This window comes from Salmo salar, chromosome 07 (genome assembly GCF_965601325.2).
Source record: "Salmo salar chromosome 07, fSalSal1, whole genome shotgun sequence".
Taxonomy (NCBI): domain Eukaryota; kingdom Metazoa; phylum Chordata; class Actinopteri; order Salmoniformes; family Salmonidae; genus Salmo; species Salmo salar.
Window position 1 is genome coordinate 53,266,089 of NC_138297.1, and position 14,291 is coordinate 53,280,379.

The 14,291-nt window shown below is 42.9% G+C and overlaps 1 protein-coding gene and 1 long non-coding RNA gene across 2 annotated transcripts; one reads left to right on the forward strand and one right to left on the reverse strand.

Annotated features, from left to right (window-relative positions):
* The first annotated feature begins 1,729 nt into the window (after positions 1 to 1,729).
* On the forward strand, positions 1,730 to 5,431 carry pex26 (peroxisomal biogenesis factor 26). The gene is made up of 5 exons (XM_014208398.3): positions 1,730 to 2,169; positions 2,264 to 2,404; positions 2,574 to 2,902; positions 2,987 to 3,127; positions 3,357 to 5,431. The coding sequence occupies exons 1-5, from the start codon at positions 1,958 to 1,960 to the stop codon at positions 3,458 to 3,460; spliced, it is 927 nt and encodes a 308-aa protein (XP_014063873.1). The 5' UTR covers positions 1,730 to 1,957; the 3' UTR covers positions 3,461 to 5,431.
* On the reverse strand, positions 4,802 to 11,466 carry LOC145880043 (uncharacterized). The gene is made up of 2 exons (XR_014392942.1): positions 11,181 to 11,466; positions 4,802 to 6,100 (listed from the first exon to the last, which is right to left on the reverse strand). It is a non-coding gene; the product is annotated as an uncharacterized LOC145880043 (long non-coding RNA).
* Between the last annotated feature and the right edge of the window lie 2,825 nt (positions 11,467 to 14,291).

Sequence of the window (14,291 nt, forward strand, 5' to 3'; positions counted from 1 at the left end):
TTTTACCCCCTCATTGGCCCTTGCAAATCAGCACAGTCAGTAACCATAGAAACTCACCAATCCTGCACAAGCAGGAAACAAAGCCAGTAGTCTTCCCAAGCTTCAACAACATGAGTAATTAAGGCAGTTTAGATGGGTCAAAGCCATGGTGCATTCATTGTACTGAGTATGAGTGTGTATGTGTGTGTGTGTATGTGTGCATGCATGCGTGTGTGTGTGTGTGTGTGTGTGTGTGTGTGTGTGTGTGTGTGTGTGTGTGTGTGTGTGTGTGTGTGTGTGTGTGTGTGTGTGTGTGTGTGTGTGTGTGTGTGTGTGTGTGTGTGTGTGTGTGTGTGTGTGTGTGTGTGCGCATGCACTAAAGTTTTTGTTGGTCTTTGCGTGTGTGTGCCGGTGTGTGTAAAGTTTTGCTTGTGTGCACAGCTTTAAACACGGAATACCATGGGGAGAGAACCCAAACACCCCTTGTAGAGGCAGCTGTACAGACAACAGGAGGGTCACTTTCAACAACAACTTAACAACAGAGAAAGCATACGTGCTATAGGAGCAGATGGTCTTACTGATGTTCTCACTAATATCCACAAAATATCAGTAGAATTCATTCATAACCAAATCATAACCAAATAACATCCAATATGACACAAATTTCAACACTAAAATGGGGTTGAATACAACATCAAATAATTGTCATGTGAATTCTGTCTCTTTGCACACACGCCTGATGAATAAAAGAAAGGTCATGTAGTTTGTCCCTGTGTGTGAACTGTGAAGTATTTCTGTCATGAGCAAGGAAACTTCAGCGTGAGATCACATGTGAGGGATTCAAAAGAAAACTGTTAAAAAAATGTATCTGGCCTCTCTTTTCTTAATGCTTGGGAGACTGTGGCTGTCCATTTAAGTTAATCTGTCGCTTGTTAACAGCAGATAACAAAGGCGTTATAGCTGCTTTATTTTCATTTGACATGTTTAGTTGTAATTGCATGTCTTGACAATGGGTGTCGGCATTTCCGGGAAACTAAGGATCATATTCACAATAACTTATCTGACATTTCACCACTCTACACCATCACATTATGTGGCTTGAATTATACAGAAAGGGAAAGTATTGCATTGATTTGTCTTATTTTCATGTTTATTCAGCTGAAAATTGTAAGGATGTTTTGGAGAGATCCCTACTGCTATGAAAAATAAGTATTTCAAATTGCTGCAGGTCCAACATCAAACATCACGACTAATATTTAGAACCTTCTAAATCGGTCTCTCAACAGAAAATGGAGTAAATGAAAGTCCCTTAACACCCAAACCTTACTTTGCACAGTATAATCAGCTCATGGCATAGAGTTATTTTGAGTTCTACAACTCAAAATAGTTCTATCACTTTCTGTCCTTATCTTACAAAAACAGTGATGCAAATGTATTTGCAAATGCTCTGTTGTTCCAGATATCCCACAAATCAATTATCATATTCTATGGTTATATTTATGAATTAATTAATACTTTAATGTTGCATAGAGAAATCTGCTTGGCAACATTCATTTTCTTTGAATTGCAAGCATATTTTTGGGAGATGTCAAAAGAGGTCCCAAACGATAAACTGGAACCCCACTCATCCGGCACGCCGGGCGAGCTAAAGCTAAATCGAGCGCACCTGAAGGGTTACGTATGAATAAGAACGCAAGTGATTGGCTGCCTTGTGTTCATGAGTAATCTCCGAATATGATTGGTGGCGAGTGCGGAAGCCAAATAAGCGAATGTAGATTGCCTCAGAATGTAAACAAATTTGTACAAGGCAGGTACCACCGTTTTTTTGCAATTAAACTTACCACCAGCACATAATTTACGGCACGTTTAACATATTGGTAAAAACATTACTAATGTTTGGTTGACAGTTGGTTATTCGTCTTACAATTTATCGGTACAAACAACTAAAATAGACATAACGTTAGCTATCTACAGTACAATGATGAGCAACTCGTCCACCTCAATGGCTCAAAATCTCAGTTTCGGATGTGTCGGTCAAAGCCCCCTGCTGAGTTCAAATTTTGCACTGACACATGGACTGTTGGACTCAGCTGCCGAGCAGTTAATGGTTCATAAGGATTTCCAAGCTGCTTTCGACACATGTGAGAGAGGTCTGGTGAGCCTTTTAAACGCGGAGCAAGCAGACAGCAGGTGGGTACTAGTTCTTAGAATTTGCTCTGCTTTTATGACATGGTCCTTGTTGCATTGCATTATTGGACTAAACCGTTGTCCATCTGACTTTCAGGTATGGGGAGCTGAAGGCTGCACTCTGCATTGTGGGGATTCAAGCATTGGCTGAACTCAATCAGTGGCCTGGTGTACTGGCATGGATTCTGCAGCATTATGAGTGCCCTGAGAAAATATCTGCAAAAATAATGCAGATGTGGTGAGGAAAATGTAACATGGTTAATTTGCAGGCTCTCATTTCTTCCATTATAACAGTTTTATACACTGCAGACACTGCACATTGTGATTTATGTTTTCAATTGTCATGTAAATATTTTCCCCAATTCACCCTGCAGTCATGTTTTTCTCCACGTTCCTCTTTTTTGTAGCATACTCCTCTACACCAAAGTGGGTGAGCAAGCTATGATGCAGGAGGCAGGCAATGTTTGGCTGTGCTGCCCATCCAATGGGAGATTGGCAGGATTTGGGACTGTAGCAGAGCTTTATTTACTACATATTCTAGTGCCTTTAGGTCATATGACAGAGGCACGGGAGTTGGTTTTTGGTGAGGTGGGAGGTATTGCATTCACAGAGGACCAGAAACAAACAGCACTGCATATCGTGGAGAATAAAGAGAACCTCAGCCAAGAACAACCTCCAAGCCCTAATCCCAACCCCAGTCCTGTGGTGGTGGTTGCTGGACTTAACACACCTCAAGGTGCATCTCACTTACAATTGCATTAACCATTTGTATTGACTTTAATGCTACCGGACAGTGTGACTGTGTGTTTGTGCTTTATAGGTGCTGTGATTCAGAAACTTGAGGCCTTGCTTAGGCTTTTGAACAGAGGACTATCAGTAGCCGGTGGTGGGTTATTCTGTCTTCGGAGAGTCTTTCTGTCTGCGGTCCTTCTCTACATGCTTTTTGTCCGAATGGATCCAGGTACAAAATAAATAACGTTGTAAGCCTATTATTCAATCATTGAAAGAAACTGTCAACATCCAAATAATGTGGTTGCTTAAGTTAATACTAGTCTAGCACTTAGCATACAGCGTTTGTCTAACTTTTGATTGCACCCAACTTACCTACAGTATTTAAACACATAAGCGACTAGATATCAGCACAAAGAGCAGAAATGTTATGATGAATCTTGGATATGGTTTCTCCACAGCTCATCCCTCATCCTTCCCCTGGATCTCACAGATGCTGCAGATGCTGAAGCAGATGTGGGATGCCATGTTTGCTCCTTACTATCGAGCCAGAGCTCAAAGCTAACAACTGTAAAACCATACAGCCTGGTGCTGGGATATTATGGTTTAAATTTGACTGAGAACCATGAGCTCACCATTGACCCTCACCATGTAAATATGAATTAGTGACTGAGAGAGAAATTAGGGGGGCTTTTGTTGGCAACCACAACATTTATACCTGTGAAGGCAGAATGTGAACAGCATGGATACCTGTGAAGGCAGAATGTGATAGTAATAGTCCGAATTAATTTCCCTGGTGTTGCAGAATCAGTTGCTCCCATATAGGTGTGTGTGTGCGAGCGAGCCAGAAAGCGATTTGAGTGTGTGTGGTGACACATTGTGTTGATATGAATTGCCCAATCCAAAACAACCTGTAAGCAAGCTAATTGTAATCAGAGGCATGTCAGACAAATTATAACTTTTACATGACAGTGAAAGATTTTTAATTGGTAAAATGATAATTCTCTCATTACAAATTACTCCAGTATCTTTCAGTAGGGTCTGGCTCCAGCACATACCTTCTCAGGACAGAGACGCTGTGAGGTATACGGGCTCAGACTGGTTGAATGCTGCCAGAGAGGATGGCGCATGTATTAGTCTGGCGCATGTATTAGCAAGCTAGTGTGTATTAGCGAGCTAGTGTGCATTAGCGAACTAGTGTGTACTAGGTTTACTAGCTAGCTAGTGTGTACTAGGTATACTAGCTAGTAGTGTGTACTAGCTAGCTAGTGTATACTAGGTAGCAGTGGTGTAGTGGGAGCTATACGCAGGTTATACCCACTTTCTTTCAGTGGGCATTGCGTATTACTTCTTAATCCCCACTGATGCATATCCAAGCTATACGCCATATCAATTATGTAGTACAATAGCGACATGCACAAAGTAGCCTACATAATCACAAAGCATGTGAAATATATTCACATGCGCAGCACACACATAGCTCATTTCTGCAGAATATCAGGCAGCAATCACACTCACTTGGTTGTCGCATTGGAGCAGCTCACAGAATTGAACGACATCAGTAGCTGGTATTGTAGGAAAGATGTTTAAACTTTTATCTACCAGGAACTAAGAGTTTGGTCTGAAATCTTGGTTGAATCTTTGTAATGCACAGTTCAGTCATCAAGCGCTGTTTGAATGAACATTTCTATAGGCTTCACCAAAAAAACCTTGGTAAAGTGTTACCTGGCAGAATGAAATCATGAGGGCATTTGTTTTGTAAACTCTGCCATGTAGGCCTACATTGTACAGTACAAACACACGGCTAGCCAAATGGCCACTTGCTCAGTGAGCAATTCAATTAAAAGGCAACTACACCCTTGTCACGACTGGCGATGAAGAGAGAATAGGACCAAAGCGCAGCGGGTTTCGTGCTCAACATATTTATTTATCAAATAATGCAAACACCACGGAAGAAAACAATAAACAAACTAACGACATGAAACAGTGAAAGCAGGCTCAACAAAAAGCAGTGCTCTCAAACAACTACCCACGAAAAACAAAGACAAACACACCCTACTATATAGGACTCCCAATCAAAGGCAACTCAACACACCTGTCTTCAATTGAGAGTCCAACCCCAATCAACTAGACATAGAAACACAGACATAGACCAGTGACAAACCCCATAATACATACATCAACTACCCTCTGCCACGTCCTGACCAAACTACAATAACCAAATATACTCTAAATGGTCTCCTGATGTGTTTTAAGCATTGTTGTGGACTTAGTTGTTTCTCTATTAAAAAGTGTGATTTTGAGTGAAAACCTGAAAAAATATAGTAAAACAGAAGAAAAACAACTGTAGGAAAACAGTGTTTTTCACACAGGGTGCCTTTCCTTCACCGGCAAGCCTTTTTGGATTTTTGGGGGGCAAAATTACAGTATACCCAATTCTCCAAGCACCACTGCTAGACAGGGTTTCCAGTTAGCCTGTAATAGCTGTTTTTTATTATTATTTTTTTGCAGATTAAATAAAATTGCCACCTGACAATTGTCCGGGAGAAGAAAAAAAATCCCATTGCGAAATAATGCTTTTTAGCCTATTCATTGATGGAAATACCAGTTGATGGAAATACATTTGAGCAGTCATGCTTATTGGTCTATGTCTTAATTAGCATAATTTTGTGGAATTAAATTGGCATGTGTGTATTATATTCCTTATGTATCTTATTTGTCACATGCACAGCACACAGATACAGGGCCTTTTAGTGGAAAATGTGTCAGATAGCTCTTTTATTAGCCCAATCAATGAGCAACAATTCTAAATGCAATCCTGTGTTAATAATTTTTTGGGCCTCCCGAGTGGCGCAGCGGTTTAATGCATCACTACAGACCCGGGTTTGATCCCAGTCTGTGTCACAGCCAGCCGTGACTGTGAGACCCATGAGACAGCGCACAATTGGCCCAGCGTCTGGGTTAGGGGAGGGTTTGGCCGGCTGGTAGTTCCTTGTCCCATCGTGCTCTAGCGACTCTTTGTGGCGGGCCAGGCGCCTGTAAGCTGACTTCAGTTGCTAGCTGGACTGTGCTTCCTCAGACATATTGGTGCAGCTGGCTTCTGGGTTAAGCAAGCAGTGGGTCAAGAAGCAGTGCAGCTTGGCAGGGTCGTGTTTCGGAGGACACATGGCTCTCGACCTTCACCTCTCCCGAGTCTGTAGGGGTGCTGCAGAAATGGGAGAAGACTGTAACTACCAATTGGATGTAATTGGCCATGATAAAAAGAGAAAATATTTGTATTTCTCAACTGGTAATTGAAGCATGCTTCCCATTTGCACAGAAGGCAGGCTTCATCAGGGTGTCACACACCACTTTGCAGTGAGCTGGAGGAAGTATGCATTTTGAAAACATATTGCTACTTAATTGTTTGAAACCTGAAGGTTTTACTACATACAGTATTATCAGTACATGTCTTAGGCCGGAGCTGTCCGGAACCCACCCACTTGTGAGCCAGGCCCAGCCAATCAGAATGAGTTTTTCCCCACAAAAGGGTTTTATTACAGACAGAAATACACCTCGGTTTCATCATCTGTCCAGGTGGCTGGTCTCAGACGATCCCACAGGTGAAGAAGCCGGATGTGGAGGTCCTGGGCTGGTTTGGTTACATGTGGTCTGTGGTTGTGAGGCCAGTTGGACGTAATGCCAAATTCTCTAAAATGACTTTGGTCGAGAAATTAGCATTACATTCTCTGGCAAAAGCTCTGTTGGACATTCCCGCTTCCTCAAAACTTGAGACATCTGTGACGTGTTGTGTGACAAAACTGCACATTTTAGAGTAGCCTTTTATTTCCCCCAGCACAAGGTGCACCTTGTGCTGGGGGCATGCTGTTTAATTAGCTTCTTGACATACCACACCTGTCAGGTGGATGGATTATATTGGTAAAGGAGAAATGCTCACTAACAGGGATGTGAACAAATTTGTGCACAAAATCTGAGAGAAATAAGCTTTTGTGTGTATGGAAAATGTCAGGGATCTTTTATTTCAGCTCATGAAACATGGGACCAACACTTTACATGTTGTGTTTCTATTTGTGTTCAGTATACATATCAGTCATTAACAGAATGACCTTCAGTGCATGTCTGTGGTGCTGTGTGTGCCAGTGCGAGTGAGCCGTTGCTCGAGGAGAGAGAGCGCAACATTTCAGCAGCAGGTGTATAAAATAATAACAGACAGACTAACTAGATCAACAATTCAAAACATAACTTGTAGCAGTTATCTTGCGAGTTAACTATAGCTAACTATGCATAAGTTTCATTGTTCCTTTCCACCGGCACTGTAGAGCTTAAACAAATCTGCACTATTGGAAAGCTGGGATTCCCAAATTAAAATGAATTTCCCTCTATTAAACGGTAGCCATGTAATTGCAACAACGTAAAAAATATTCTAAGAATAGCCTGATTGGCAAATAATTTGCAGTGCATAGATCTCCCTCAAAACATTAATATTTGAGCCTTATATACACTGCTCAAAAAAATAAAGGGAACACTTAAACAACACAATGTAACTCCAAGTCAATCACACTTCTGTGAAATCAAACTGTCCACTTCGGAAGCAACACTGATTGACAATAAATTTCACATGCTGTTGTGCAAATGGAATAGACAACAGGTGGAAATTATAGGCAATTAGCAAGACACCCCCAATAAAGGAGTGGTTCTGCAGGTGGTGACCACAGACCACTTCTCAGTTCCTATGCTTCCTGGCTGATGTTTTGGTCACTTTTGAATGCTGGCGGTGCTTTCACTCTAGTGGTAGCATGAGACGGAGTCTACAACCCACACAAGTGGCTCAGGTAGTGCAGCTCATCCAGGATGGCACAACAATGCGAGCTGTGGCAAGAAGGTTTGCTGTGTCTGTCAGCGTAGTGTCCAGAGCATGGAGGCGCTACCAGGAGACAGGCCAGTACTTCAGGAGACGTGGAGGAGGCCGTAGGAGGGCAACAACCTAGCAGCAGGACCGCTACCTCCGCCTTTGTGCAAGGAGGAGCAGGAGAAGCACTGCCAGAGCCCTGCAAAATGACCTCCAGCAGGCCACAAATGTGCATGTGTCTGCTCAAACGGTCAGAAACAGACTCCATGAGGGTGGTATGAGGGCCCGACGTCCACAGGTGGGGGTTGTGCTTACAGCCCAACACCGTGCAGGACGTTTGGCATTTGCCAGAGAACACCAAGATTGGCAAATTCGCCACTGGCGCCCTGTGCTCTTCACAGATGAAAGCAGGTTCACACTGAGCATGTGACAGACGTGACAGAGTCTGGAGACGCCGTGGAGAACGTTCTGCTGCCTGCAACATCCTCCAGCATGACCGGTTTGGCGGTGGGTCAGTCATGGTGTGGGGTGGCATTTCTTTGGGGGGCCGCACAGCCCTCCATGTGCTCGCCAGAGGTAGCCTGACTGCCATTAGGTACCGAGATGAGATCCTCAGACCCCTTGTGAGACCATATGCTGGTGCGGTTGGCCCTGGGTTCCTCCTAATGCAAGACAATGCTAGACCTCATGTGGCTGGAGTGTGTCATCAGTTCCTGCAAGAGGAAGGCATTGATGCTATGGACTGGCCCGCCCGTTCCCCAGACCTGAATCCAATTGAGCACATCTGGGACATCATGTCTCACTCCATCCACCAACGCCACGTTGCACCACAGACTGTCCAGGAGTTGGCGGATGCTTTAGTCCAGGTCTGGGAGGAGATCCCTCAGAAGACCATCCGCCACCTCATCAGGAGCATGCCCAGGCGTTGTAGGGAGGTCATACAGGCACGTGGAGGCCACACACACTACTGAGCCTCATTTTGACTTGTTTTAAGGACATTACATCAAAGTTGGATCAGCCTGTTGTGTGGTTTTCCACTTTAATTTTGAGTGTGACTCCAAATCCAGACCTCCATGGGTTGATAAATTGGATTTCCATTGATTATTTTTGTGTGATTTTGTTGTCAGCACATTCAACTATGTAAAGAAAAAAGTATTTAATAAGATTATTTCTTTCATTCAGATCTAGGATGTGTTGTTTAAGTGTTCCCTTTATTTTTTTGAGCAGTATATAAATATGTATAGTTAGATACCTTGCTTTTTAGGTAGCCAACCTTATCCATTTGATCCCTGATTCATTGAATGAGGGAATAATTTTATAAAGACAAAAGTATAAAAAAATGTGGGAGGGGGGGACCCCCGCGCCACCCCTGCCGACCCCTTGCCCCACAGTTTGGGAACCACTGGTATAATGGACAGACTCGGAAAAAGACAGGTCCTGCACTTAAGGCATAAGGCTATGGGAAGCAGCTTTCCCTAAGTAAATTGAAGTAAATTGTCAAAATGATATAGCGTACTCCTGTCTATACAGAATTTAAAAAATCATTCAAAATAGGCTACTAAAGCATGATTTGGCCACAGAGGATCATTACCTGCCCCTAGCCTTAAAAATAAATTGTGGATTGTTTTAAATCGCTCCAAATAACAAATAAATTATTTTTGAGTTGTGACTGTCAGTGAAAGGTAGAGGCCTAGCCAGGCATATTGCAATATTTCAAAATTAAATTGTGAGAAAACATATGGAAAGCAAATGGCTATTGCTGTAAAGAGAAGACAATGAAAATACTCTAATCTGTCTTTTAGTTGAGATTCTGCTAATGTCTCCATATCAAGTGCAGTATTGCATGAAATGTGTTTTTCCAATGCAAAGAAAGAGGAAACGTATCAGATATAGCCTATAGCGCAGGCCTCTACACTATATGCAGTCAGCCATGGTATTTCTTTGGGAACAGTGATTGAGTTGTTATTAGCAGGGGAGCAACTTTCACTGGGAATGGGAGTCACACGTCCCCACATTCTGAAATTAGATATTTTGCCCCCCCAGTTTTAGCATTGGAATGTGACACAAACAAGGCCACGGTGTGCTTTAGGACCATGCAGACGCCTCCGAGCGGCCGGGTAGGCTGTTTGGAGTGTTTATCCAAATGGGTTTAGGACCACACAGACACCACAGAGTGGGCTGACAGGCTGTGTGAAGGCAAAGCTTCTGGAAGGCTGGCTGGACTAGCACGGGAGAGTTGAGCATAGTTCAGTGTACACACTGTGCTCTTTCACTGAGTTGTAAAAGGAACAGAAATTGGTTACTCTTTAGTTGACTGATGTAGCTGGCAAGATAACTGCTGTTTAACTTAACATTAAAAAAAAACGAAACTAGTGTTTATTTGCAGCGCTGAGATGACATGTAACGTTAGCTAATGTTTCAACCCCTCTCGACTGAGGTGAATGAATAAGCTACGCTAGTGAGTAGCTACCACAGTTCAGCTCTAGCCTCTAGTTATCTGTCAGATGGTAATAATAGCCACCTCATATCGCTATCTAACGGCAGTTGTTTGTATAGACATGTTTTGTAGCCTTGTCACGTTTCAGAAGTAAATGAACTTGGCAAGCTTTCGCCAGTTGATGTACCTTTTAGAGAGACAACTGGCCAGAAGTTGGTTTACATTAGCTATTATTTTTGCCTCAAACAAACTAGTCCTTAATCAAAAGATGAAACCATCGGCCAAACGATTGAAGATTGCACTAAAAATACGTCAGAAAATCAATGTAACGCCATTGATCTGTCAGTTTCCCTAGCTAATTCACCACTTTTCACACTGACACAGTAATAAACAGCCTTAACTTTACAGGCTTCACTGTCATGGTGCACAGTAGAGGTCTGCACAGGACTGATTTCTTCATCCCGCTCCCACCCGCACATATTGCCCTATAGGTAATATAAAATGCCAGAAATAACTTAATAAATAGGTTAAATGACCAGAAATTCTCACATGGCCCTTACTTACATTACTGGGCTATATCAGCCAATATAATAGATGTAGTTTGAAGAGAGCAGAGTTGGAGAGACTTGCACTTTCACTTGAGATATTTTTATAGCCTACATTTTTAGGAGTGGGAAGAGTTTCAAACTGAGAAATATGGGTGATCAATATTTAGACCAATTTCTAGACAATGTAGTAAACTATAGCCTAATCATAGGCCTATTCAGGAAGTACCTTTCCTTGGGAAGATAACTGTCCCGTGCTTCTTGGTCCATGTATACATAAGCTATAGCCTACTCTATTTAATTGAGACCACACGTGCACCTGATCTCGCAGGTATGGCTACTGAACTGGAGGCAGCAAGAATGATGACAGCGACACTTGCTACGCTTTGCATAGGCCTATAATACATGGGTAATCCATACTCTTTCAAAATGAAAAGGCGCAATGCACACTCACCATAGTAGCCTGACCTAAGTGCGCATTTTGCCTTTTCGATCAAGATCACATTTTTTGATTGCACTTCCGACTCATGTTGGCTGAGCACCCTCCACTTCTTTTCATTATCAATATTCATTTACAGACACTGTAGTAAACTACAGTCTAATCATATTTAACTTAGTTTCATATTCAAATTAACTGCCACGTGATTCTCTGCCCATGTAGGCAGCTTAACTCTATTTCAATGAGACCACACGTACTAGGCGCACTTGAACACTCACGCCCAACTAGGAGAGGTAGGCTACTGAAGTTGAAGCAGCGAATTCTGAGTGTGTGAATAATGTGAAAGATATGTGCTTTTAATACAATACAGTAGGTAGGCTAACGCAGAAAGAGGATGTTGGGGTAGGTTCCTTCTTCCTTGTCAATCATTTGCTAATTGGTATAATCAGCAATCAAGTAAATCAATCAAAAACCTTTATTCATGCAATTGCCGACAGAAGTTGACAACGGAAACATAGCACGCATGTTTCCGAGTAAGTTCTGCAAAATAGGAAAGGGTCCAAGTTGCTTTATTACGCTTGCAGTCAACCCCTAGTGATGTAACTGCCCACATCAACACCCTTTACTCATGAGACACACAGCTATACAAACAATAGTTCCAGTGTTATCTAAAGGCTCAGCAGTAATTGTCCACTCCCCAAGTTGATTTATAGTGGTATGTCTGACTAGTCTCTTATCTCTTTCACTCCCCTGCAGGATTCTGTGTCTATGAATCTCTTTTAGCCTTGAGGCGCTTTCTCACAGACATCCTGTTTTGACTGCAATAACTCACACATCTCTCAGACCATTTCTTATAAGAAGCAGAGACTAGAAAATAACTGTGGGACAATATTAAACATTATAATATATATATATATATATATATATATATATATATATACATATATATATATATAGCTAATCTGTAGTTCAGGATCCTATAAATGTAGTGGGGGAGGGGTCTTATTGCCCTTCCCCTTCTATTAATACAACATAAGCATAATCAATTATTATAATACATCAATCATTTTGTACAGCCCCTATCATGACCCCAAGGTGAACCCCATCAAGGACCCTTTCAAAATAATCTGCAGGACAACAAAAATATTTTCATCCCAAAGTTGTCTATCTGACCGCCCACTCCCGCCTGCAGTTTGAAAAATACAGACTGCGGGTACAACAGGCAACCCGCATGAATGCAGCCCTCTAGTGCACAACACTATGCACATCATGTCTTAACAGGATCAGATGGTGACAGGGGTCCCAGAAGGGTAAGACAGCCAGGGAAGACCAGTCTATGGAGCTCAGGTGAATCTTGCAGTATATTCAGTGACTGACACAAAGTTGCATCTTGAATTGCTGGGTAGATCTACAGTAGCTACAGGACAGCAGCTTAAGTTTAAAGCTACGATCTGGGAATAATGGTAATTTCAATTATTGAACTATTGATTCTATTCTTGGATAATATAATGTATAAATGTAAACAAAGGTAATTCTTTGTCCTGCCTCATTTTAGGAGGATCAGATGGTGACAGGGGTGTCAGCAGGGTCAGGCAGCCATGGAAGACCAGTCTGTGACGAAGGTAAGGTGAATTTTTGCAGATTCAAGACTTTATACTCTCTATCCAGCAAACATTGGACAAGCCAGATGCTATTTTAAGGCAGTCTGACAAACCTCCAAAGTTGATTTCCAAACTGTATCAAGGGTTGATAGAGGCTTTTCCCGATGACACAAAACATGTAAAACTAAAACGTGGGGGAGACGCTATTGATGATGATGAATGGATACAGATAAACTCAGCAAAAAAATAAATCTCCTCTCACTATTCAACTGCGTTTATTTTCAGCAACCTTAACGTGTAAATATTTGTATGAACATAACAAGATTCAACTGAGACATAAACTGAACAAGTTCCACAGACATGTGACTACCAAAAATTGAATAATGTGTCCCTAAACAAAGGGGGGGGGGGGGGGGGGGTCAAAATCAAAATTAACAGTCAGTATCTGTGTGGCCACCAGCTGAATTAAGTACTGTAGTGCATCTCCTCCTCATGGACTGCACCAGATTTGCCAGTTATTTCTGTGAGATGTTACCCCACTCTTCCACCAAGGCACCTGCAAGTTCCCAGACATTTCTGGGGGGAATGGCCCTAGCCCTCACACTACGATCCAATAGATCCCAGATGTGCTCAATGGGATTGAGATCCGGGCTCTTCGCTGGCCATAGCAGAACGCTGACCTTCCTGTCTTGCAGGAAATCCCGCACAGAACGAGCAGTATGGCTGGTGGCATTGTCATGCTGGAGGGTCATGTCAGGATGAGCCTGCAGGAAGGGTACCACATGAGGGAGGAGGATGTCTTCCCTGTAACGCACAGCGTTGAGATTGCCTGCAATGACAACAAGCTCAGTCCGATGATGCTGTGACACACCGCCCAGACCATGACAGACCCTCTACCTTCAAATCGATCCCGGTCCAGAGTACAGGACTCAGTATAACGCTCATTCCTTCAACAATAAACGCGAATCCGACTATCACCCCTGGTGAGACGAAACCGCGACTCATCAGTGAAGAGCACTTTTTGCCAGTCCTGTCTGGTCCAGCGACGGTGGGTTTGTGCCCATAGGCGACATTGTTGCCGGTGATGTCTGGTGAGGACCTGCCTTACAACAGGCCTACAAGCCCTCAGTCCAGCCTCTCTCAGCCTATTGCGGACAGTCTGAGCACTGATGGAGGGATTGTGCGTTCCTGGTGTAACTCGGGCAGTTGTTGTTGCCATCCTGTACCTGTCCCGCAGGTGTGATGTTTGGATGTACCAATTCTGTGCAGGTGTTACACGTGGTCTGCCACTGCGAGGACGATCAGCTGTCCATCCTGTCCCCCTGTAGCGCTGTCATAGGCGTCTCACAGTACAGACATTGCAATTTATTGCCCTGGCCACATCTGCAGTCCTCATGCCTCTTTGCAGCATGCCTAAGGCATTTTCACGCAGATGAGCAATGACCCTGGGCATCTTTCTTTTGGTGTTTTTCAGAGTCAGTAGAAAGGCCTCTTTAGTGTCCTTAAGTTTTCATAACTGTGACCT

Excerpts from the sequence above, each read along its gene's own strand:
- pex26 (XM_014208398.3), top strand. The coding sequence starts at position 1,958 with ATGATGAGCAACTCGTCCACCTCAATGGCTCAAAATCTCAGTTTCGGA. Across the intron at positions 2,903-2,986 it reads TGGACTTAACACACCTCAAG|GTGCTGTGATTCAGAAACTT; the intron begins GTGCATCTCACT and ends TGTGCTTTATAG. Across the intron at positions 3,128-3,356 it reads TTTTGTCCGAATGGATCCAG|CTCATCCCTCATCCTTCCCC; the intron begins GTACAAAATAAA and ends GTTTCTCCACAG.